This window comes from Perissodus microlepis, chromosome 19, assembly GCF_051167445.1.
Source record: "Perissodus microlepis isolate ML-2025 ecotype Zambia chromosome 19, ASM5116744v1, whole genome shotgun sequence".
Lineage (NCBI taxonomy): Eukaryota > Metazoa > Chordata > Actinopteri > Cichliformes > Cichlidae > Perissodus > Perissodus microlepis.
Genome location: NC_140479.1, coordinates 18542298 through 18565135, shown reverse-complemented (window position 1 = coordinate 18565135; position 22838 = coordinate 18542298). Strand labels below are relative to the sequence as shown.

General features: G+C 40.8%; 1 protein-coding gene across 1 annotated transcript; it reads right to left on the bottom strand.

Moving 5' to 3' along the window:
* Window positions 1-3601: 3601 nt before the first annotated feature.
* tmem229b (transmembrane protein 229B) lies at window positions 3602-19780 on the bottom strand. The gene is made up of 2 exons (XM_084915064.1): window positions 19486-19780; window positions 3602-7039 (listed from the first exon to the last, which is right to left on the bottom strand). Exon 2 carries the CDS (start codon window positions 6985-6987, stop codon window positions 6391-6393), a length of 597 nt encoding a protein of 198 aa, XP_084771190.1. The 5' UTR covers window positions 6988-7039; window positions 19486-19780; the 3' UTR covers window positions 3602-6390.
* Window positions 19781-22838: the final 3058 nt, after the last annotated feature.

Sequence of the window (22838 nt, the reverse complement as noted above, 5' to 3'; positions counted from 1 at the left end):
TTTTGGCAGTAATTCGGAGGATTGCTTGCATAATTAACCATGATCCTGATAACTGTGATAGAGGCATGCACTCAGAAACACAGAGTGTATAATCTAGGTCACTGCAATTTACACTCTAAATAGGCTAAAAATATAGTATTAAAAACAATAATGCTATAAGACTAAGGTTCTGTGTTACATTACATTCACTACTGTGATTTAGATGGAAATTTGTCAAATAGTAGCCCTGAAAACAGGAAATAGATGCAGTGATTCACTGAAAGCTGTGCAAATATAAATGTGTATAAAGCAGCGGTCCCCAACCTTTTTCGTGCCACGGACCGGTTCATGCCCGACAATATTTTCACGGACCGGCCTTTAAGGTGTTGCGGATAAATACAACAAAATAAAACTAGTACCGGTACCGTAAAAAAGAAGATTTATTTATAACACACGTGAAAAGACCCAGGAAAACCGAGTTAACGATCAAAACGATAACAAAATAACGCTCAAAACCGATAAAAACCCTAAAAACCATACATTTCACACCTGAGCCTCAACTCTCGCGGCCCGGTACCAAACGACTCACGGACCGGTACCGGTCCGAGGCCCGGGGGTTGGGGACCGCTGGTATAAAGTATATAAGGTACAATCAAAAAGGTTTGTGGATTTCAATTCAGCTTGAAAGTCAATATCTGGTATGATCTGTGATTTATTCTTCCACACAGCCTGAACTCTCTTAGGCATTGTCATTTGTTTTAGTAGTGTTCAGAAATAGTTCTCCAGGTGTCTTGTAGGACAATCAAAGTTGGCATTTTTCTAGATTCAACTAGAGAAATGTGAACAAATTGTATGTTTTTGCAACAGGCTGCAAGTACTAGTACTAGTTGGTTGCTATGTTCTTAGGTGTAGACACAACACTGCTTTATGGTCCTGTTTTTATGCTTAAATGAGTCATAGGTCAATGTTAAGTGGCTCAACAAACAAAAGGCATTCCTCTGAAAATAGTCAAGTACAACGACTGGACTAAAAATGAGTGAAAAGGAGTCCAAAGAAAAACTTCAAAAAACCTTTGGACAGCCTGGAGTACCACTGAGTTGATGTGTGTTTAAGGTCTCTTAACTGTAGACTGTAGGCTTGTGCTTTGCCATGAAAAGCCGTTTTAATTTGAATGTTTGTTTTTTAAAAACTTTTCATCACCTCACCTGTTTAATCATAACAACCTTGAAAAATGAAGAAAACCATGACAAATACCGGTCTCAGTCGTACGTGTTTCTTTGTTGCTAATTTGCATATACAGGGAGTGCAGAATTATTAGGCAAGTTGTATTTTTGAGGAATAATTTTATTATTGAACAACAACCATGTTCTCAATGAACCCACAAAACTCATTAATATCAAAGCTGAATGTTTTTGGAAGTAGTTTTTAGTTTGTTTTTAGTTTTAGCTATTTTAGGGGGATATCTGTGTGTGCAGGTGACTATTACTATGCATAATTATTAGGCAACTTAACAAAAAACAAATATATACCCATTTCAATTATTTATTTTTACCAGTGAAACCAATATAACATCTCCACATTCACAAATATACATTTCTGACATTCAAAAACAAAACAAAAACAAATCAGTGACCAATATAGCCACCTTTCTTTGCAAGGACACTCAAAAGCCTGCCATCCATGGATTCTGTCAGTGTTTTGATCTGTTCACCATCAACATTGCGTGCAGCAGCAACCACAGCCTCCCAGACACTGTTCAGAGAGGTGTACTGTTGTCCCTCCTTGTAAATCTCACATTTGATGATGGACCACAGGTTCTCAATGGGGTTCAGATCAGGTGAACAAGGAGGCCATGTCATTAGTTTTTCTTTTTTTATACCCTTTCTTGCCAGCCACGCTGTGGAGTACTTGGACGCGTGTGATGGAGCATTGTCCTGCATGAAAATCATGTTTTTCTTGAAGGATGCAGACTTCTTCCTGTACCACTGCTTGAAGAAGGTGTCTTCCAGAAACTGGCAGTAGGACTGGGAGTTGAGCTTGACTCCATCCTCAACCCGAAAAGGCCCCACAAGCTCATCTTTGATGATACCAGCCCAAACCAGTACTCCACCTCCACCTTGCTGGCGTCTGAGTCGGACTGGAGCTCTCTGCCCTTTACCAATCCAGCCACGGGCCCATCCATCTGGCCCATCAAGACTCACTCTCATTTCATCAGTCCATAAAACCTTAGAAAAATCAGTCTTGAGATATTTCTTGGCCCAGTCTTGACGTTTCAGCTTGTGCGTCTTGTTCAGTGGTGACAACATGCATGAAGAGGATGATGTGGACAAAATACTCATTTGCCTAATAATTCTGCACTCCCTGTAGTTGGTGTTTGGACATGTTAGCATGCTAAAGTTAGCATTCCGCTAAAACGCCAATAGTCTTATTAAAGCATCCCTTTGCTGTCTCTCTACAGCAGGTATAGCAGGTACAAAACCAAGAAGGTTTTCAACAGAATACTCACCCTTATTCTACAGATTTTGAAGTATCCTGAAAAACTTTACTCATTCCCTGGATGGAAAATATTTTGCAAAATTAAAACTATATAAAAATAAAGAAAATGACAGAGAGGAGGGATAGCAGATAGTGAACCAGGAAGTGAAGAGGATTAGTAAGGAGGAAGAGGGAAGCTATGAAGAGGATGAAAAACGGAAAGGTGGTTGACTCAAATGATATGCCTGTGGAGATATGGAGATTTCTGGGAAAGGGGGCAGTGGGCTTTTTAACCAGACTGTTTAAAAACAATCTTAGAAAGTGAGATAATGTTTGAGAAGTTGAGAAATAGTGTACTGGTACAGAGTTTTTAAGAGTGAGATGATGTGCAGAGCTGCAATAACTACAGAGGGATAAAATTGATGATACCATGAAGCTATGGGAAAGAGTTACTGATGCTGAGGATGTTGAAGGTGAAGTATAGAGGTCAGAATAAATTACACTGTATCTTTGTGGATCTAGAGAAAGAATGTGATTGTGTCTGCTACAGTTTCAGATGTGACGCTGTGAAAATCTTCCTGAAGGAAAGCACTAGAACATGTAGTGACCTAGAAGTTCTCACTCAGAGCACCAGTTACTCAATCACAGGGAAAGTTGCTCATCCCTTGAGGATATGAGCATTTTTGTAAAGCACGTTTGATGGCCTGCTCTGTGATTTCGCATAAGCAGCAATTAGCTCGATGTTAAGAAGTCAAATGTTCAAACAAAGACTTACACCTGCTTAATCTCGGACTGCAGATGTTTTCCAACGTTGAGGGGGGGTTTAATGTGTGCGCTGTTCCCCCCCAAAAAAACTTTTATATAAGTTTGTTTTATGTTCAAACTGTATGGATGTAAAACAACTAATTTCATCATCCTATTTACTTTTAATTCTGGGTCTTTAACCAAGGAGGAGAAAAGATTTAGTTGTGTTACTTTTCAGGAGTAGCCATGACCTGATCCAGAGGGAAATCTCTGCTGTGAGCTACTGTACAGATATTTATTGTACCCCGAGGATGAACCCTGAAGAGCGAAGAGTCTTTGAGTGAAATGTGGGTAAATGTATACATTTTAAAAAAAAAAAAAAAAAGTTCCATACAAACAAATATCAAGATCCAATAAATATATTTAATCCCAGCAACTGATAAATCATACATGAACAAAAAACAAAATGATTGATATACAGTACAGTGATTTCACTAAAAACCTGTACATTTCTTTTTTTTGTTTGTTTCTTTAAAGCAACTGTTACAGTGCATGGGGGGCTAATAATCAGCAGGTTAAAATCTGAGTTTGACGAGATAATTTTTGCACTTGCACATGCACACTGGAGTATCAACTTTAACACACTTTACATGCACACACAGAGACAGTGTCTCTGTACAACACCCTATGCACACTCAGCACGCCTTCATTCACATATTGCAGAGAATACACTTGCATTTTCTTGTAATTTCTTCCATTAAAGCAGTGGTACTAATTAGCTGCATACCATATTGTAGTTCATTGGATTTTAAAGAGAAGTTAAACATAGCTGGGGCATCGATTATATTGCTTTTAAGCCTTTTGAGTCACATATGAAATAAACATGTTAAAGTTAGATAAAAATGCCATGGGGTTAAAACCACAACATGTTTTTTGTTTTTTTCACAAGTTTTTCTTTACACATTATAGTTTCCATTGTAGCATAATAAAAGTTGTTTTCAGTGTATCCACCGGGTGGCAGCAATTCATCCCAGCTTAGAGAGACGGTGAAGGGAAGCCACTGCATTTCAGTGACGCAGCACAGATGAAGGTCACCGTTGTACAGAGTCCATCAGTTTCTAATAACTGCTCAAGTCTAAGTTGATCAAGCACAGTGTGTCTTTCCTGTAGAACATATACTTTTCAGCAATCATATTCTATATGACATGCTATCAGTATATGCTATCAGTCCTCCAGTACATTGAAATCAAAGTGAAGTGTCTTACCTCTTTTACATTTAAACAGTTAGCACCACATAGAAAGAATGCCATCGCTTCCTGCATATGGAGGCAAGTGTATGCACTTCTTGATCCTTCTACGTCTAGAACTACCATTATTCTGTGTGGGTTACCTACTTTTAAGACATGAATGTTAAAAAGTGTCAGAGTTTTGAGCATTTTAACCTAGTCGCGCTGATAATACGGCTCCACTGATGCACTCTGCCTCACATGGAAACATCCAGCGTAATACCAAAGAGGTCAAATTACACATCATGAATTTATAAAACACATGAGCAACTAATTCCATTTTGGCTGAAAAGTGAGTGTTTCTTCAGTAAATTATTAACAAATTCTGCTGTGCACTTCCTCTCCTTCACTTAAGTCGGCAACAAAAACAACGGGGACAGAAATGGAAACCTAAAGACCAATAATTCGATGACTCTTTGTAAATAAAAAAAAATTAATGTTTTTTTCTTGGAATTCAATACTTCACCTTCGGTGTCCATCCATGAGATTCTCCGTTCACAGGCTTCACTTGTTCAGCAAACATATTCATACGTGTGCACTGTAACTGGACAGGAAGGAGTATTGTGTTCCAGTGAATGACAGTTACATACATACATGAGGCATGTGTGGCCTCGACAACATTAAAGCAAACAAAATGCGCGACAGCGAGCCGTGTGCACGTTTTTGAACAGCTGCAAAAAAAACATTACCGAGAAGCTTTGTGCTTTATGCTGATGGTCGTGACTCGTAACCATGACAGCAGAAAGGCGTCCCTGCATTTATTTAGTGCCATCATATAAGCTTGCAGACACGCACACCTACAGTCACACACAGTGGCGGAGAAGCTGCCATGCAAGGCCATGACCTGCTCAACGGGAGCAGTTTGGGTATCAACGTCTCACTCAAGGACACTTCATCATGCAGTCAGGAGACAACAGGCAATCAACCCTGATAGCTGGTGGACCAGCTCCACCTTCTGAGCTACTGTCATTAACACACAAGCAGCAGACTGATTGTGGAGACACACAGTATGGCTGCTGAATGAGCTCTGTAAAAAAAATGTCACATTATATTGGAAGACAATTTTTTCATGCATTGTTTTTGTTTTTTGTTTTTTAGGCATTGTGGGTATTCTCTAACTGCAGAGAAACATTCGTTGTGACATAAGCTGACAGGTGGCGCATTGCTTCCTGGGTGGACGGTATACAAAGGTGTTGAATACAAGTATTTTATTTTGAAAGTTCAGTCACTGCTAACCAGCTCACTCAGGCAAGCACTATATTGTGTATCGATACCAGCAGGCTGTGTCCTGTCACACGCAAAAGCTCCTTATTTTTAGCCGTGAATGACCTTTCAAAATAAAATGCTGGTATACAGCACCTTTAAGGATCCTTTTGTAGCTACATTACTACAGTACTTTGAATAATACTAAAGGACAATATGTACATTTTAAAAAGGACATTTCACAACCAAGCTACTTTTTACTATGATTTCTACACAGCAAGCATTCTGCTTTAATATAGACTGATGTGCCCCTGAAAAACATTAATAATGTATTTGTTCGTGAATTAATTCCTCCACAGGACAATCACACATACTCTTTGCAACAGTAGTTCTTTTACCCAAACACTGTGGGACAGGAGAGAGAGCCCTGATCTCCTTAAGGTCAAGCCCACATGGAAATGGGTGGTGCGTTATGAAATGCAGCAAACACAGCAGCATGTAGTTAACGGTACCCCTGTGTTAACAGTGTGTGATTTGGGCATTTAAAGCCCCAGTTAGGTGTTTGTTGTCTGGCTGTCTGCATACCAGCCCAGTCTGCACAGCTGTGTGTCTTCATCTCACACAGCTGAGGGGTAGGACTGCTTATGAAAAGGAGGGTCGGATTGGGCTGGTTTGGATTGTGTCATTCTATCAATTCCTTGATTCATTCTGCTTTAAGGTAGCCATTAGAATTATTTCCCATCCCTCTGCTCCTCTCTCTCCTTCTCCCACCCCCCACAGTTCCTCCATTCCCTCGGCCACCCCCAGCATCAGATTGATGGTTTGACCAACCATCCTCGGGCCCTTCATGAAAGCGCAGCCTCAGCGTTTTGCGGATGACGAGGCGCTCCACAATGAAGGATGCGCAGAACCAGGGCACCGCATACTCAGCCGTGATCAGTCCCATAAAGTTGTAGCGGAACTCAGAGTAGTCCCAAGGGCAGGCGTTGAATTGGCGCAGCAGCAGCCCCGTACCAAACTCCCACAGGTAGGTCCATAAAGTGTAGATGATGCAGCGCAGCAGCACGGGGCAGTGACCGCGCAGCTTTAGGTACATCTGCTCCACAATGAGGATGCAGGTGCCATAGATGAAGAGCGCCCATACACTGGTCACACCAGGGAACTTCCAGTTGCAGTTGACCACAAACTCCCAGGCTGCAGTAAACATCACCTCACAGAAGTAACCATGGATGGCGTACAGGTACCAGCGTGACAGCGCTGTCAGAGGAACGGGAGCCTCTGGGGTTTCCGATGTCACCATCCTTCCTCCTCTCGCCTTCACACAGACTTTACTGTAGCAAAAAAACAAAGATCTGAAGGAAAAGGAGAGAAAGAAAGAGGCAGAAAGATGACAAGCAGGCAACAAGACACTGGTCAGGATACATATTAATTCTAACAATTTTCAAGTTGTAATCTTTAGATTGTATTTATAGTTGGCATTCGTTCTGCTATAGTTATTCAATGTATTAACATCCATTTCTCATTTTTATTGTTAGTGTCTCTTTCCATCATATCAGAGCTGTACTGACTTTTTGATCATGCAAACGTCAAGGTACACAGGTTTTTGTGTAGGAAGGAGGAAAATCAGTCGACTGGAGCAGTGGAACTATTGAGGAGTGGAGATTTGGATATTAATTAAAACAAGAGCGAAATGTGAAAGTGCAAAATGTCCAGGACAGAAACAGCTGCATAAAACTGATAACACAACTTCAGCTCTGCACAGACAGCATGCTAACACAAAAGGTAGCAAAGAAGCATGCAGACTCTGGTCCAGCATCCAGAGCCTGTTCTTCAGTTGGTAACAAAAGCAGCGATATCAGGCGTGTGACCTTCATTTCTATCTGCACATATTTTGAAAGTAGAATCGCTTTGAAAACTCTTTAGGCTTGTTTTCAAATTTGCTTTGTTTTTGTCCGTTTTGCGTTTATATTTAAAAACTAAAAAAGATCTTGTGTGTCCTCTTTAGGATAGAGATGCAATGGTGTGTGGGGCTGTAGCCTCAGGTTTAAGTTGCTAACTGATAATTATGTGATAATGTATTTCAAGTAATATACAGTGTAACACATTATTTTCTCCGGCAAGTAATTACATAGTAATTACAGTAATTTGTAATATACTACAGGGTTTCTTTTTAGTGAAACTCCAACCCTGGGTGTGTTGAAAACTATTCACACATGTGTCTCCTGTACTGTTTGACTTTCTACATTCACACCTATTTTTCATTGCAACTTGACCACAGTGTGGAGGTAAGACAGCAGGGATTATATTGTTTTTCAGTTTCCTTTTCATTTGTTTATGAACTTGTCTGCACTCTTTATGAGTTTGGCCCCCAAAGAAACTCTATCAGTATCTTACTGGAGAGTCTGAAAACAACATACAACAACAAACATACATTACTTTTCCTGATTTTAAATATTACAGCTCCTGCCAACTTCTGAAGTAGTGATGACACAAGTGTAAGCTGTCTGGGGTCTACAGCTATTTGCTGTTATCTTTATTAACAACAGTTTGCCAGGACTGTAATCTTGGATTACAACTTTAATTGTAAATGGTACCAAGCCATAGTTCAATTAAGGACAAGGTGATGAAATAGTGTACTGACATCAGGAAGATTAAATTAGAGACTAGAGGGCTGCAGAGCACTTAAACTCTACGCCCTTCCCTCAGCTGATGCTATTTACTGAGTGACTGCGGGTGTTTCTTATGTAAGGTATAGCTTCATCATCTGACTACCTACATCATGTGCTCTTTTTCTAAATCCTGCAGCTTGACACACACACACACAGGCTTTGGTATCAGGTATCAGAAGGCCCACGCAGGGCTAGATCCTTCCTCTATTTAAACACTGCACGTCCAATAAAAAAAACACACAAAAGGAAAACAGCTTCATACTGGCAGGTTCAAGGACTACATAGTTTATAAGACCACTGTGTGTATATATCATCTGCTATACAATGTTTCCAGAGGAAACTGTGTCATAGTGGCAGTTATTATACAATAGCTCATAACCGGTCTGTTAAATACAAGCTCTGAGAGAGGTTAGGAGTACAAAAGCTGGTTTGAAGAACAAAAGCTGATTTTTTGGGGCTATTTATTCCTTCAAAGGTTTGCTGGGGCCCAGAGTGAGTCCCTGGGGATTAGCACATTTCTCCCAAACAAGAAACAAGGGTTTCATGTGAGGAACTGGGCCACAGCGATGGACCAACTGACCTCCCTAAACCCTTTATACCATCTTTTTGTGGCTCCCTGGGAAATACTCTCCTTCTCATCCCTTCCAGCATGACTAGGTCAGCCATTAGTTGTCAAATATTGTGAGCAGAAGCTTTAGCCTTTTGCAAGAACTGGTTCCCGTTAAAGGGTTTACTGCATCAGAACAGCTCCTTGTGACCTTTATGAAAATAATCAAGTAAATTTCCCTTTAGCGCCTAAAAGATAAGGACATTAATGAAATCTTAGCACTTATCCTTAAAGTGGAAAAAACTGAAAATTCAACACATTCTCACGTTCAGGGTTCTGAAATGACACTGAACTATCGAACATGTAGCGAGTGAATGGTGCTGATGGGTATATGTTATTTGGATGGAGCCAGGCTAGCAGGTTCCACTTCTTTCTACTCTTTGTGCTGAGTATGCTGACTTGATTCAAGCTTAAGCCGTATAGCAGGGGTGGGCAACTCCAGGCCTCGAGGGCCGGTGTCCTGCAGGTTTTAGATGTGTCCTTGATCCAACACAGCTGATTCAAACGGCTAAATGACCACCTCAACATGTCCTGAAGTTTTCTAGAGGCCTGGTAACGAACTGATCATGTGATTCAGGTGTGCTGACCCAAGGTGATATCTAAAACCTGTAGGACACCGGCACTCGAGGCCTGGAGTTGCCCACCTCTGCTGTATAGTCTGTGATCAGACATGAGTGGTATGGATCTTCTAATCTCACTCTCAACTTTACCAAAATGTTAAATGTACAGTGCTATGTTGCACTGTATTCACAGACAATGTGTGCAGGATTGGAGATGACCACTTGGTCTGAAAAATGCACCATTGCCCAAGTCCACAAATTTGCATTATTTTTAATAACCAGCAGGGGGCAATACCTGCAGATGACGCCTATGATAATAGGCTTCCTAATGCTATATTGACTTACTTTCTCAGTAGAGCAGACAGGGGTAAGGTGAGAGCAAGATGAGTATGCCTGCTATCTGTCTCCTTCCAAGAGAAACGAGACAGATAGTCCATGGCACCACCTATACCTGACACTTGACCCAGTTTACTTTCCATGTAATTTACAGCTTTCCTTTCTGAAACACTTCAAAACAAAAGTCATCCTTCAGGAGTAGGTTAAATACCTGTATACATATAGTGGTTAGCTTAATGCATTTTATTCATAGCATCACGTAGTGTAATCAGGCACTCATGAACCTATATCCAAAGAGGATTTAAAACCAATTCTGCGTGAGATGACCAAATCACAAAAGTATTGCATACTGTATATATATATCCCACTGTGGCCAAAGCACATGCCCATGTTTTCTCTGTATTCTCTGTATTATTGTAGGGTCTTTAAACTAAAATGTAACACGCCTTGTTGCGATTTGGTGCTATATAAATAATTTAAATTTCTGGTCTGAATGCATTAGAACTTATAAAAAAAAAATATGATAGCACTAATCTTTACCTTTGGTGACTGATTTTTATTGGATTTAAGATTTGTGGCCACTGCTGATACCTTTAAAAAGAAGCTTAAGACCCACTTTTGCAGGCTTGCTTTTATTTAGTTTGATCTATTTATGCCATTTATACCATACATGGGGGAACCTGGATACTAAGGTTTATTGATGATTGCGGGTATAAGTAGCAGGATGAATTCTGTGTGTACAGGAATATACCCTCTGCTCAGATTTAGCCAAATGCTGCAAAACTGATGCTTCACTGGGCAAATAAATAATGACTCAAAGCAAAGTGCAAAAAGCAACATAAGTTTGCAACTTGTCCATTGGCTCTGGGCTTCAGGCAGGAATTGGCTGTGAAAGATTTGCATCCAAATTGAATCTTATTGAAGCTTCTGAAAATGGGGCACTGTGCATGAAGATGCATGTAAATCTTTATACTTTTGTTAAAGCTCTTGAATAAAAGCTGAGATCATATTTTTATAGAATGTATGTAGAGGCAAAATGTTTACAAATGTGACATAAACATATGGACCTAAATGTAAATCGTGGTCCTATTTAAAATAAAATTCGCAGGATTTCTTTGAGATATGTTTACTTTCTCACTGAAAAGTCAGCGTAATAAGACCACATCCTCAGTTTCTCAGTTGATCCCCCTCCCACTTATGGTAGGGGGGAAATAAAGAACAAGGCTGTGGTGATGGTCAAAATGTTGAACTGAAAATGGCCTTAAAAGAGTTCACAAACTAATAAGCTTCCCATTCTCACTCGAGTATCACATGCCTTAATTCTATTCCCACACTTTCTTCTTTCAGTTCAGTTCCCCCTTCTCTCTTTTTTTTTTGCTTCACTGACAGCAGTCTCATGCCCACTAAGCTGCTAATGACGAAAAATATGTGAGACGACATTCAGCCGTCTAACCCTGGACTTTATGCCAAAGGGCCTATAGATATATTCGGGGGTGAAAGAAAAGGCTTAAAATGATTAGTAGAGTAGTGCAGCAAACATGACTTGCTCTTAGCTTTATATAAAAAGAAATCATTTTCATTGAAAGTACTGAAAATATGTGGGTTGTTTCTTTCTCTTCAGTAGGTTCCTGTCTCTTGGAAATATATATCAGGGACCTCAATATTATCAGACTCGCTGAAATATTCAGCCGCCCAACCCGCATTTTAAAGTGTTAACACAAAGATAAGATTACAATGGAAATCTCTCTGATTGTTTACTGTGCAATACTTGCTTATGCAGTTTCATAATAGTGCAATCCTTTTTCTTTGTTTTTTGTACCATATTGTGATGAACGTGGGTAACATCCTCATCCACCTTCACTACCTCTGCTCCATGTAGCCTCACTGTTACACCTGCCTACCGCTAATTCACACACAGCTTCTACTGAGCTTGATTTCTCACACTTGCACATACTTCTCTGCCACTCCTGACTTCCTCATGCAGTACCACAGTTCCTCTCTTGACATCCTATCTTATGCGTTCTCTAGGAAGCATATGATGGCGCCCTCTCACCAGTGTCATTTGGCACACCATGGAAAAAATACGGCAAAGAATACCCAGGACTTTTGAGTAGCTATAATGATATATCAGATGAGAATGGGTCAACATTCCCTCCCAGAAGTCCTACAAATGGTCTCTTCAGTTCGCAGATACTTATGTTGAAACAAGAAAGAAAAATGAGATGTTACACAGATATGGCCTAACCTTTGTGAGACATGTTGCTGTCATCAAATTCAAAATGAGCTAGCATTTTTTTTCCTCAAAAGCTTTTCTGGAATTGAAAACATTAAACTGTGACATGAAAAAAAAACTTATTTGGTTCAATCTTTTGTTACTTTGTTAATTTGAATCAATTTTAAATTTGGTGTCTGGTATCCCTAAAATTGCAGGGAGGTTGTTTTATTATACGTTGAATGTTAACACTGGACACCACAGACATTGCTACCTGACCTTTTTGCTCCATTTTTGCTTTTTTAGACAAGCAGTGGGGGGGCTGATGGGAAATCGGAGGAGAGGTACTGGTGATGACACATACAAAGCTCCCTTGCTGGTTGATGTGATTACATTGTCAGCATCTTAAAAGCTGACAGGACACCTCTGCTCCCTCCTTTAAATGTGTGTGCGTGTAGGCATATCTATTGACTTGTTGCCTCAGCATGACACACTGGGTGCTATTTGATTCTGCTGCTGTTGCAGTCGTTGTAGGATATCGCCCACCAACCCGCAACCCCAACGGTTCTCTCATCGGGCCAAAGTATTGACCAGCAGGACTCTTTCCAGCTCCTGCTGCTGGGACCCGCATCGCCGTTGCACTCTATTGAGCCCCGCGACGGGACATCACAGTCTGATGGTGATCAGAATGGCAGATGTGATGGAGCTGCCCGCTTTGTAAACCTCAGTATGACCATGGGGAGACACAACACAGGCAGGGTGCTCTCTGAACTGAAAGAGGGGGAAGTGTAACCACAGATTAAGAGGGGTTTGCCTGAGGACACGAGGGTAAACACCAGCTATGTGTGAGCTTTTAAATGAAAAAAAACTGAGGGTCTGGTTGAAAACAAGGGTGTCAAGTCTCTGAGATGCATCTCTTGACGGCAGTGAAAAAACAGAAGAACGGCACAAATAAAACACACCAAATCAGAATTCAGCCAAAGTCAATTTAAAAAAGAAAAGATACACACAGATACCTTTACATTACTAACAGTATGCTGACAGCTGTGAACTCTGACACCATATCAGAAACACACCACGTTGCAGCACAGGATAATCCCTTCATGCACTATATATCTCCCCGTGGCACGGATCCCAGGCCTATGCAGACTTTTAGAAGGTCACTTTTTGAAGGCTGCAGTGGAGTGTATAGAAACCAGCAATATCCATTGCAGCTAAGCGTCAGTCACCAAGGTGACCTAACCACTGCTTCATCTCCACTGATGGAAACAGCACTGCAGGCGACATGCCCTTGATGTAATCAACTTGAAAATACTGATGCTTTAAAGCAAATGTATTTATGTTTTTTGCCTTCTTCTGCTGAAATACACCAGTCAGAATTGCAATGAGCACACATGATTAGCCACTGGTGCTAAAAATCCAAACAAGTTCCAGCTTCTTAAGTGAGATTTTCTAAATGATTATTAACCCATTAATTCCCCAAGCGTGTACAGAATGCTGCTAGTTCTATGACTGGGAATCTGTTGGACTGCTGTCCCTTCCTTGATCACCATTAGCTGATCCTGGTCAATACTGCTTTTTTAGAAGCATGATAAGCAAGCGGCAAGAAGTGTGAGTTTAACAGGGCCTACGTAAAAATGTCCGATAAGAGTTAGGGGTGCAAGGAGGGGGATGGGAAAACCTACCGAGGTATCGCAAAATAAACTGATCCCTAATGATTCTCGATTACCCCTGAAACAACAAACTGTCACTCTCCTAAATATCACATCTACCTTTTCTGTAAGATGAAGCAAATAAAAGTTCCAATACACCAAAATACGCTCAACAAGCCACATCTATGTGGACTGATCTATTTACAGCTGATCCCAGTGCCTGCACTTAAAAGGCAGGGTATAAAACCTGGCAACAGTAAGACACGGGAATGTGATAAGCATTTAAATGTGAGGATGTACACTATCCTACAGTCTTGAAGGAATTCATCATGATGGGCAGTCACACAAAGATAGAAGTGTTTTTTCTGTAATGCAAAAAACCCAAAAAATGTGAAAACTGTGCAAATCCTTGGCCAGTCACTACTTTCTAACCCGATTTCCATGTCGTTGCATTTTGTGTATATGGCTATTTTCTCATTTCTTTCCACTGTGATGCACTTTGTATTTATGTGTATCATCAATGAAGGTTATGCATCTGCATGACATCCAAGAATCATCACCTCCATGGCCAGTTGTAGGTATAACATTACTGTAACCACATTATATTTCTTTTCTTTTATTATGTAATCCGTTGTAATCACATTACAATTACCAATCAAGCCGTTGTGTTTTTTACATGTGATGCAACATCTTTTCAGTGATCTGAACAGTGAGCTTTTCCCCCTCTTCACTTGAACTGGAATTAAAAAAATACAAAATAAAAAACTGTAGCTGAGACATTCACAACCTCTGAGGAGTGGAGAGATATGAACATTACTTTTATTAAAGGAAGAGTGCTTTTTCTCTTTTTTGCCAGTCTCATAAAACTATTCGATACTGTTATCGATACTGTTAACTATTCGATACTGTGACTATACTGGGAGACAGGCCTGTGATATATACATTTCTATAGCAACGCCCGGGCATTTGAGAGGAAGATCTGGAGCATCTTCAACAACTGTTGCTGCTAAAGGTGAAAACCACAAACTTGTTTCACCACTTGAGGCAAAAAAGTACAAACAGGCTGCAGAGGAGATATTAACAGCTGGTGATGTGTGGTCCAAAAGTCAACAAATGACTTCATATGACAGGAAGAGCAAACAGCGGATGTAAATTATTGATGCAGTGACCGAGGGCTTTAAGGAGGTGGTTTAAAAGCTCGACCCAGGCTACACCATCCCAGGTAGAGAGGGTGTCTCAGTTTCATTATGTGGCAGTATTGTCTGGACAAGTTGAAAGGTTAAGTTGGTTGAGCTGTTAAGTTTAAAGTGATTTTTTATACTCATACTAACACTACCGAGGCTCCATTCGTGCTTGGACTTGACTTGTGCTGTGGCACTGCTTCTGTAGTACAATCCTGCTGCTGCCACCTTGTTTTTCAATAGATTCACAGTTCAAATTAGGAAGTATGTTAATGGTAAATGGCCTGTATTTGTATAGCACTTACCCCAAAGCGCTTTACACAATCAGTCATCCACTCATTTACACACACATTCACACACTGGTGATGGCAAGCTACAGTGTAGCCACAGCCACCCTGGGGCGCACTGACAGAGGCGAGGCTGCCAGACACTGGCGCCACCGGGCCCTCTGACCACCACCAGTAGGCAACGGGTGAAGTGTCTTGCCCAAGGACACAACGACCGAAACTGTCCAAGCCAGGGCTCGAACCGGCAACCTTCCGATTACAAGGCGAACTCCCAACTCTTGAGCCACGATCGCCCCAATGACAGTAGTCACTGGAAAAGAAGGATGGAAACTGTCTTTTAGCTTCCTGAAAGCTGCAAGCATCAACAAAACACTCTTTTTTTCTATCAATGTAGATAGAAATTAGTCCTCAGAAATATTATTAATGCTAATTTTCTAGAAATATGACATAATTCTGAGGCTATTCTACCAACCTTTATTAGGAGTATCATGAAACCTTGTTGTTCTTTATTCTTCACTGTACACCACTGACGTAAACTGTATATATAAACAGACGACAGAAGATCATTATTCTAAGAATCCTTATGAAACGGTCATACTTGCTTCTCCATTTGTTTTATGTATAAGGCAGGAAATTTTCATTAGAATCTGCGATAGGGGAATGTTTGTATTTTGGTCTGAAAACTATTGATAAACTAACCCTTTCCACTATCAACACAACCTTGGTGCTTCGGTTAGAGGAGGTATACTGTTGGATGTCACCTTTAAGTTAGCGCTATCTTTGGCAAAACATTTTATTCCAGTCTCTGGATTTCGCACTATCCATGATATATATTATAAACAAATGAAAACAGATGGAATTACGAGACAATGATACCTCGATGCTAAAGACAAAGACACACTTCTCCCTCCTTCCTTCACAGCATCCCACTAATTCCAGAGATTCCCCGGGGGCACGTAAAGTATCCAAGCTGCTGATAGAGCGGGAGAGACGCCACGAGGACTAAAAGCCTGGACACAGCAGTGCCAACAGAGGCTCATGTAACTTTATAGTAGGCATTCTTTCTATATCTGCAAGGTGAAAGCCTGAACAAAACAAACAGAGCGGTGGGGGAGGAGTGCACTCAATAAACTGAGTGGTATGAACGCTGAAGGGTTCATTCTCACTGATAGAAACAAATATACCTGATTACCTCTCAATGACCTGATGAAGACTGCAATGAAGACTTTATTACACAAATCAGGTATTACTCAGATTTGTTGATAGAAAACTTTTTTTTAAAGAAGAAAAGGTGTTTTTTTCTATATAAGGATGTTTGGTTGCTGCAGTGTTTAGATATGTCTCCAGGGTCGCCTCTTTAAGTTATAGTTCCTGAAATTCATTAAATTGACAGTTACATTCTCGATTATATAAGCTTACAGTTATTCTGAATGGCCACACATAAAACGGGAACACAGAGTGCAGACTCTCCTGTAAAAGCACTTGCAGTGTTTCATTCAGTTGTACTCCTGGAAAGTGACAGAAATAGCTGAGGAGCGTCATGAATGAAACAGGAGAGCCTGACAAGAGGAGTGACTTCAACTCTTTACTGCTTTCTCAGCTCATGCGGTGACGTGGGATTTCCAAAGTTATCTGGCAATCAACGCGCAGTGCAGAGGAAGCGTACTCTGTGCTGCTGGTAGGAATAACATTACGGAGAATGATGTCTAAAGTGTGTTCGGGTATCCCGGAGGATGGAAATGCACTGGGTTGTTTTCTGTATAGTTAAACTGCATGTCCTTCTGTCATACTTCTTCTCTGCCAGCCTATATGTCAGTTTATCATCGTTCCTTATTACCCAATAAATATCTTAAGAATTACCCTTCACAATCCCCAAAATACTCTCATATTGTTTTCACAACCTTCCTCCAATCACACTCATTCCAGCTCTTGAGCTTTTTGCAATTTAGTGAGAGGCCCTAAGATATTGGAGCTAAGCCCTCTATCCAGGGTAGCATAGGGGTCATGGACCATAGATTAGAAATCTTGGAGCAGCTGTAAAGAAAGCAGGAGATTTACTGACATGGTCATCATGCTGCAATGGAGAGTAATGTCTCTAATGGAGGGGTGCAGGCGCACGTTAATCTTCTATCAGACAGCTTCGTAATCAATCTTTGACAGCGCATAATTGAGATTGGTCTCGGTGCACAGGTTTTAGAAGGGAAGAGATCTTTGAAAAACAAAAGAAGCTGAGTGCTGGACTGGCACCTGCTCTGATCAGAGTTTAATACTTGGGTTTTTTAAACCATAAACTCCATAAATCAAGATGTATCCAATAATGATAAACATGACACTAATGTGCCAGAACACAAAGACAACTTAATGGAAACGCACGTTTTTCACCAGCATATACCAAAGTGCATAAGTGCAAATACAGAATGAACCCATGCCTTGCTCCTCTTTTGTGCATGTATTATAGATGCCTCTACGTGGATGTAATTTGCGATCGATATCTTCAGTTCTCTTGCTCAATGGTGGTTCCTTTTAACTAATTGAAGAGTTTTAACGCAACCCTAAAAATATAAACTTACACTTACCGGCCACATCATTAGGTATATCTGTTCAACCGTTCGTAAACACAAATATCCAATCAGCCATCACATGACAGCAACAATGGAAGTAGACATGGTCAAGACGATCTTTTGAAGTTCAAAGTGAGTATCAGAATGGGGAAGAAAGGTGATTTTGAACATGGTTGTTGGTGCCAGTATTTCAGAAACTGTTCATCTATTTTTCTGCGCAACCATCTCTGGGGTTTACGGTGACAGTTGTATGAAAAAGAGAAAATATCCAGTGAACAGCAGTTCTCAAATAACCCCTGTAGCAGAAGACCACACCAGCGGCCACTTTGGCCAGCTAAGAACATTAAACGAAGGCTTGCACAGGCTTTGCACAGAAGGCTGGAAACTGCTGCCTGGTCTGATGAGTGTTCATTTCTGCTAAGACATTTACATGGTAGGCTCAGGATTCACGGAAACAACACGAAAGCATGGATCCATCCTGCTTCGTGGATGACCAGTGGAAAAAATATAAAGTGAAACTAGGTTAAATGAACTTTACTGTGTGGTGAAAATGACAACAACAACAAAAACGCTGACACTGTTGTGCTGGTGTTGACTGAAATTCACTTGTTTTATTGTCTTTAAAAAATGTGGGGCTGTGAAGTTTCCTTCACGCGTCTTAAAAAGTCTGATAACTCAAGAGTTTAGCAATTCATATATGTGTATGAAAACAGGTAACAGGTCCATTTGTACAGCTACGTTAATTTAGATGCCCACACGCTGATAAATGCAGTTTTTTTCAAGCATTTGCATTTCTATTAACGGGTCATTCGGGGAATCCTCGCTGTGAAATCTAGTGAATGGCTTATAAATAGGTCCAAAATGTCAATAGAGTCAGTGTAAAAGGCTGAGGCGGGATATAGGCTACAGAGGCAGCAGCAGCAGGGATTATCTCACCCCAAATGATAGTGAACTGCAGGCCTTACATGGAATAAATCAATGAGGGATTTTGAAAATCCAAACCCCATATGGCACCCACCGTGTTTCTGTAAAAACACATCCTACAGTGTGACCATGATCCAGAAGAGAAGTCATGACAGAAAAGAATCGCTTGTCTACTTGTAATTAGATGTCCAAAGTCATCTTATCCTGTCCCTGGAAAACTACGGGCCACTGCGCAGGCCCGGCTGCCGAGACTCCGCTGCAGCATCACGCCTCCTTCCTACTGAGCAGTGCGGTATGGTTATCCTTGACAAATAATAATTAAAAAGGCCAGATTCAAAACAGAGAGGGTTTGAAAACACTTGCTTTCCTCTGACAAAGCCTCCGCGTAATGAAAAAGACACACTTATACGCGCAGGCTGCTTTTATAATGCGCTCATGTACGCTTACATATCCTTATTTTAACAGGTGCAACAGCCTAACTGTGCACAAAACATGTTAAGTGATGACCGGTTCGACCAGTCGACACAGGATGTCCAGCTGTTTTTTCCAGCCTCAGTGTACTAAATTTGCGGCACGGTTAACAGAAACGCGGCTGCACAACTATCAACTTGCAAGGAAACACTCATTAGTAACAAGCGGGTGAAATTCCCACGGTTGGATACATTACGAAAACCTGCAAAATAATAACTGGGGAGTCTCACGAATACTTGTTTTGATCATGGCTATTCCTCCTAAATCCTAACATGTTGGCTACATGTCGCTGAGCTCCAGCACACCGACGTGAATCATCGCCTGTGCATTTCGTTTACCTTTCGGCTGAGCTCTGCGGTGTCCCTCAGCACACAAGCCGGACGATCAAATGCATCTCCCCCGGCGAGATTGTCCTGGTTGACTCGGTGTCCGCTTCCTGCCGCTCATCTGCTGTCCCCGGCTTCTCCTCCACGGTGTCTCTACTGTCCGATGAAAATTGACACATTTTACTTCACTGCAGCAGCAGCGGCACCAGCAGCACATGCTCAGACAGACTCACGCAGTTCTTGCATCTTTTGGTTAACCGTTTCTGCACCGGAGCTCAGCGTGTGCGAGGCTTCAGGTTGTTTATTATTGGGCTGGCAGTCAGGTGGAAGCCCTCTCATTCAGGTAGTGTAGTGTGAAGTCAAAGGACGGAAGAAAACCATACACACACGCCCAGTTGGACAATGAATGGCCTACTTTAACAATTTAACTGTGTTAACCTATGTAAACAACACAGGTAAATACTTTTATGAAGGAATAGTTCCGCAAACACTGACTTGGAATAATAGATCGACATTTCCGAGGCTAGTTTAGTCCTGACTTTCACTGAAGTTGGATTAAAAGTTTTAAATGCAGTTTTGTTTTTGATATCCATACCCTGGCAAAATACACGCTTTTATGCTTGCCCACCATTTTCAAATCCTACATTATAGCAGGTCTCACTATTATCTTATAAAAACCTTCCATTTCACTGTTGCTGCTATCTGTCTGTCACAAATTATGCTTGACAGTAGTCTCCACCCTGTCTGAACGCACTTCTACACCTCTCTTCTGCATCCTCCATTGCTTTAGTTGATTGACCCCAGTTATTTAAACTCATCTACCTTCACTGCCTCCTTCATTGTCTCCTTCTCATTCACACACATATATTCTGTCTTGCTTCTACTTCTACTTTTTCCACTTTTCTCTAGAGCATACCTCCACCTCTCCAGGATTTCCTCCAGCTGCTTCCTATTCTCAATATAGATGACAAAGTCATCTGCAAACACCATAGTCCACAGAGACTCCTGCTTTCCCTCCATTTGTCCATCATCACTGCAAACTGGAACCGAAGCAGATCTTTGATGTAACCTCATACGTGTCCTGCACCACCCTCACATACTTCTTCTCTGTCACTCCGGACTTCCTTATGCAATATCACAGTTCCTGTCTTGGCCCCCTATCATATGCTTTATCTAGATCCACAAAATGCACACTGATTCTGACCTTTTCTCTACTTCTCCATCAACACTCTTAATGCAAACATTGCATCTATAGTGCTCTTTCTCAGCATTAACCTGTACTGATGCTCGCTGATCAAAGACTGTTTCGACAACTCTTTCTCATGTCTCATCAACTAATTACAGTACAGAAACACTGTAAAGGTTGCAAATTGTACTTCTTATGCCCTCTTGTCCTGCTAGATCTCAGTGCATTGCTCAGTACCATTTACCATAATATTTCATGTGCAATGAAATATTATGGTGCAATATAGTGCAGTATCTTTAATGTTGTAGGAATTAAAGATACTGCACTACCCTTTGAATCTTAACTATCTAATAGACTCCAATTTGTTCATGTAAATGGAAAGTCCTCATTACACACTAATGTTAATTATGGAGTTCCACAGGGTTCTGTGCAAGGACCAATTCTGTTTACATTATGCCTGCTTCCCATACCATGCAATTTCATTCCTATGCAGATGATACACAGCTCTATCTATCAATGAAGCCTGATAACATACACCAATTAGTTAAACTGCAGAAATGTCTTGAAGACATAAAGACCTGGATGACCTTAGTGAAAAGACCTTTTTCCCATTTTAGACCAGAATCTGTTATTCAGTGTCCATATTAAACAAATATGTAAAACTGCTTTTTTGCATTTGCGCAAAATCTTTAAAGATTAAAAACATCCTGTCTCAGAGTGATGCTAAAACACTAGTTCATGAATTTATTATTTATAGGACTATTGTAATTTATTACTAGTGGGCTGTCCTAAAAACTACCCGAAAAGCATTCAGCTGGTCCAGAATGCTAAAAAAAAAAAAGGGGGCTAAAAAGAGAGAATATTTCTCCCGTATTGGCTTCCTGTTGAATCTAGAGTCAATATAAAGTCCTTATTTGATTAATCAGGCCCATCTTATCTTAAAGACCTCATAGAGAACTTTGCTCTCAGACTGCTGGCTTACTTGTGGTTCCTAGGATATTTTAAAGTGGACTGGGAGGCAGAGCCTTCAGCTTTCAGGTCTCTCTTCACAGTTTGGATTTGGGGAACAGAAAACCTCTCTACTTCAAAGATTAGGCTTAAAACCTTCCTTTTTAAAAAAAACAAAACAAAACATATCCCTTAATTATGCTGTAATAGTCCTAGACTGCTGTGGTTCCCTATGAGTGTTTCTTCTTTAACAACCCTTTTCAGTCACTATGTGTTTATAGATCACTCCACATTTCATTTAGTTAATTAGTTATTATGAAGTGCTTGACATGACTGTTGTTATGATTTAGCTCTATATAAACAAAACTGAATTCGATTGAATTATTACAGCTCACCCTTGTTCTTCACACTCAGTACAAGTACAAATGTTCTCCATTACATTCTCTCACTCTCCAGGATGGTGTAAAACAATCTTGTCAATCCCTGTCCTCTCTTCTAAACATCTCCATACCATCACAGGTATGTCATCCAGACCTACCACCTTTCCACTCTTCAAAACTAATCCTCTGCACTTTCTGATTTACTCAATGTCCTCCATCCATTCTCCTCTCTCTCATTTTCTTCATTTGTGAACTTCTAAAAGTATTCCTTGCATCTTCTCAACACACTCTCTTCACTTGTTCGCACATTTCAATCTCCGTCCTTAATCACCCTAAGCTGCTGCACATCCTTTCCCACTCAATCTCTCTGTCTAGCCAGCCAATACAAGTCTTCTTCTCTTTCCTGAGTGTCCAGCCTGACATATAATTCACTTTAAGCTTTTTCCTTTGCCATCTGTCTTTTTGTTATACACCTAGTCCTAATTTCTTTATGCTCCTGGCCTTACTTCCCTTCCACCTGCACGCACAATATATCTATCTATCGCTCCTTTATATCAGCCAGCTCTCCCCCTTTAGTCCCTAGTCTCACTTCTACCTTATCTCTCACTGCCTCCTAACATTCCTTCCCCCGTCCTCTTTTTCTCTTGCTTCTTTGTCTTCAGCCAACAGTAGCGCAGTTTCCATTGGCACCCAGTTGGCCAACAGCACTACAGGTGGTCATTGTTAATGCAGACCTCGACTGATCCAGTACGGAAATCTTATTCTTGATGATCCAAATGGCTGGGTTGTATTTATTTACAAACAGTATATAAAAAGAAACATATTTGGCTCATTTGTGCTTTGTTTTCCCG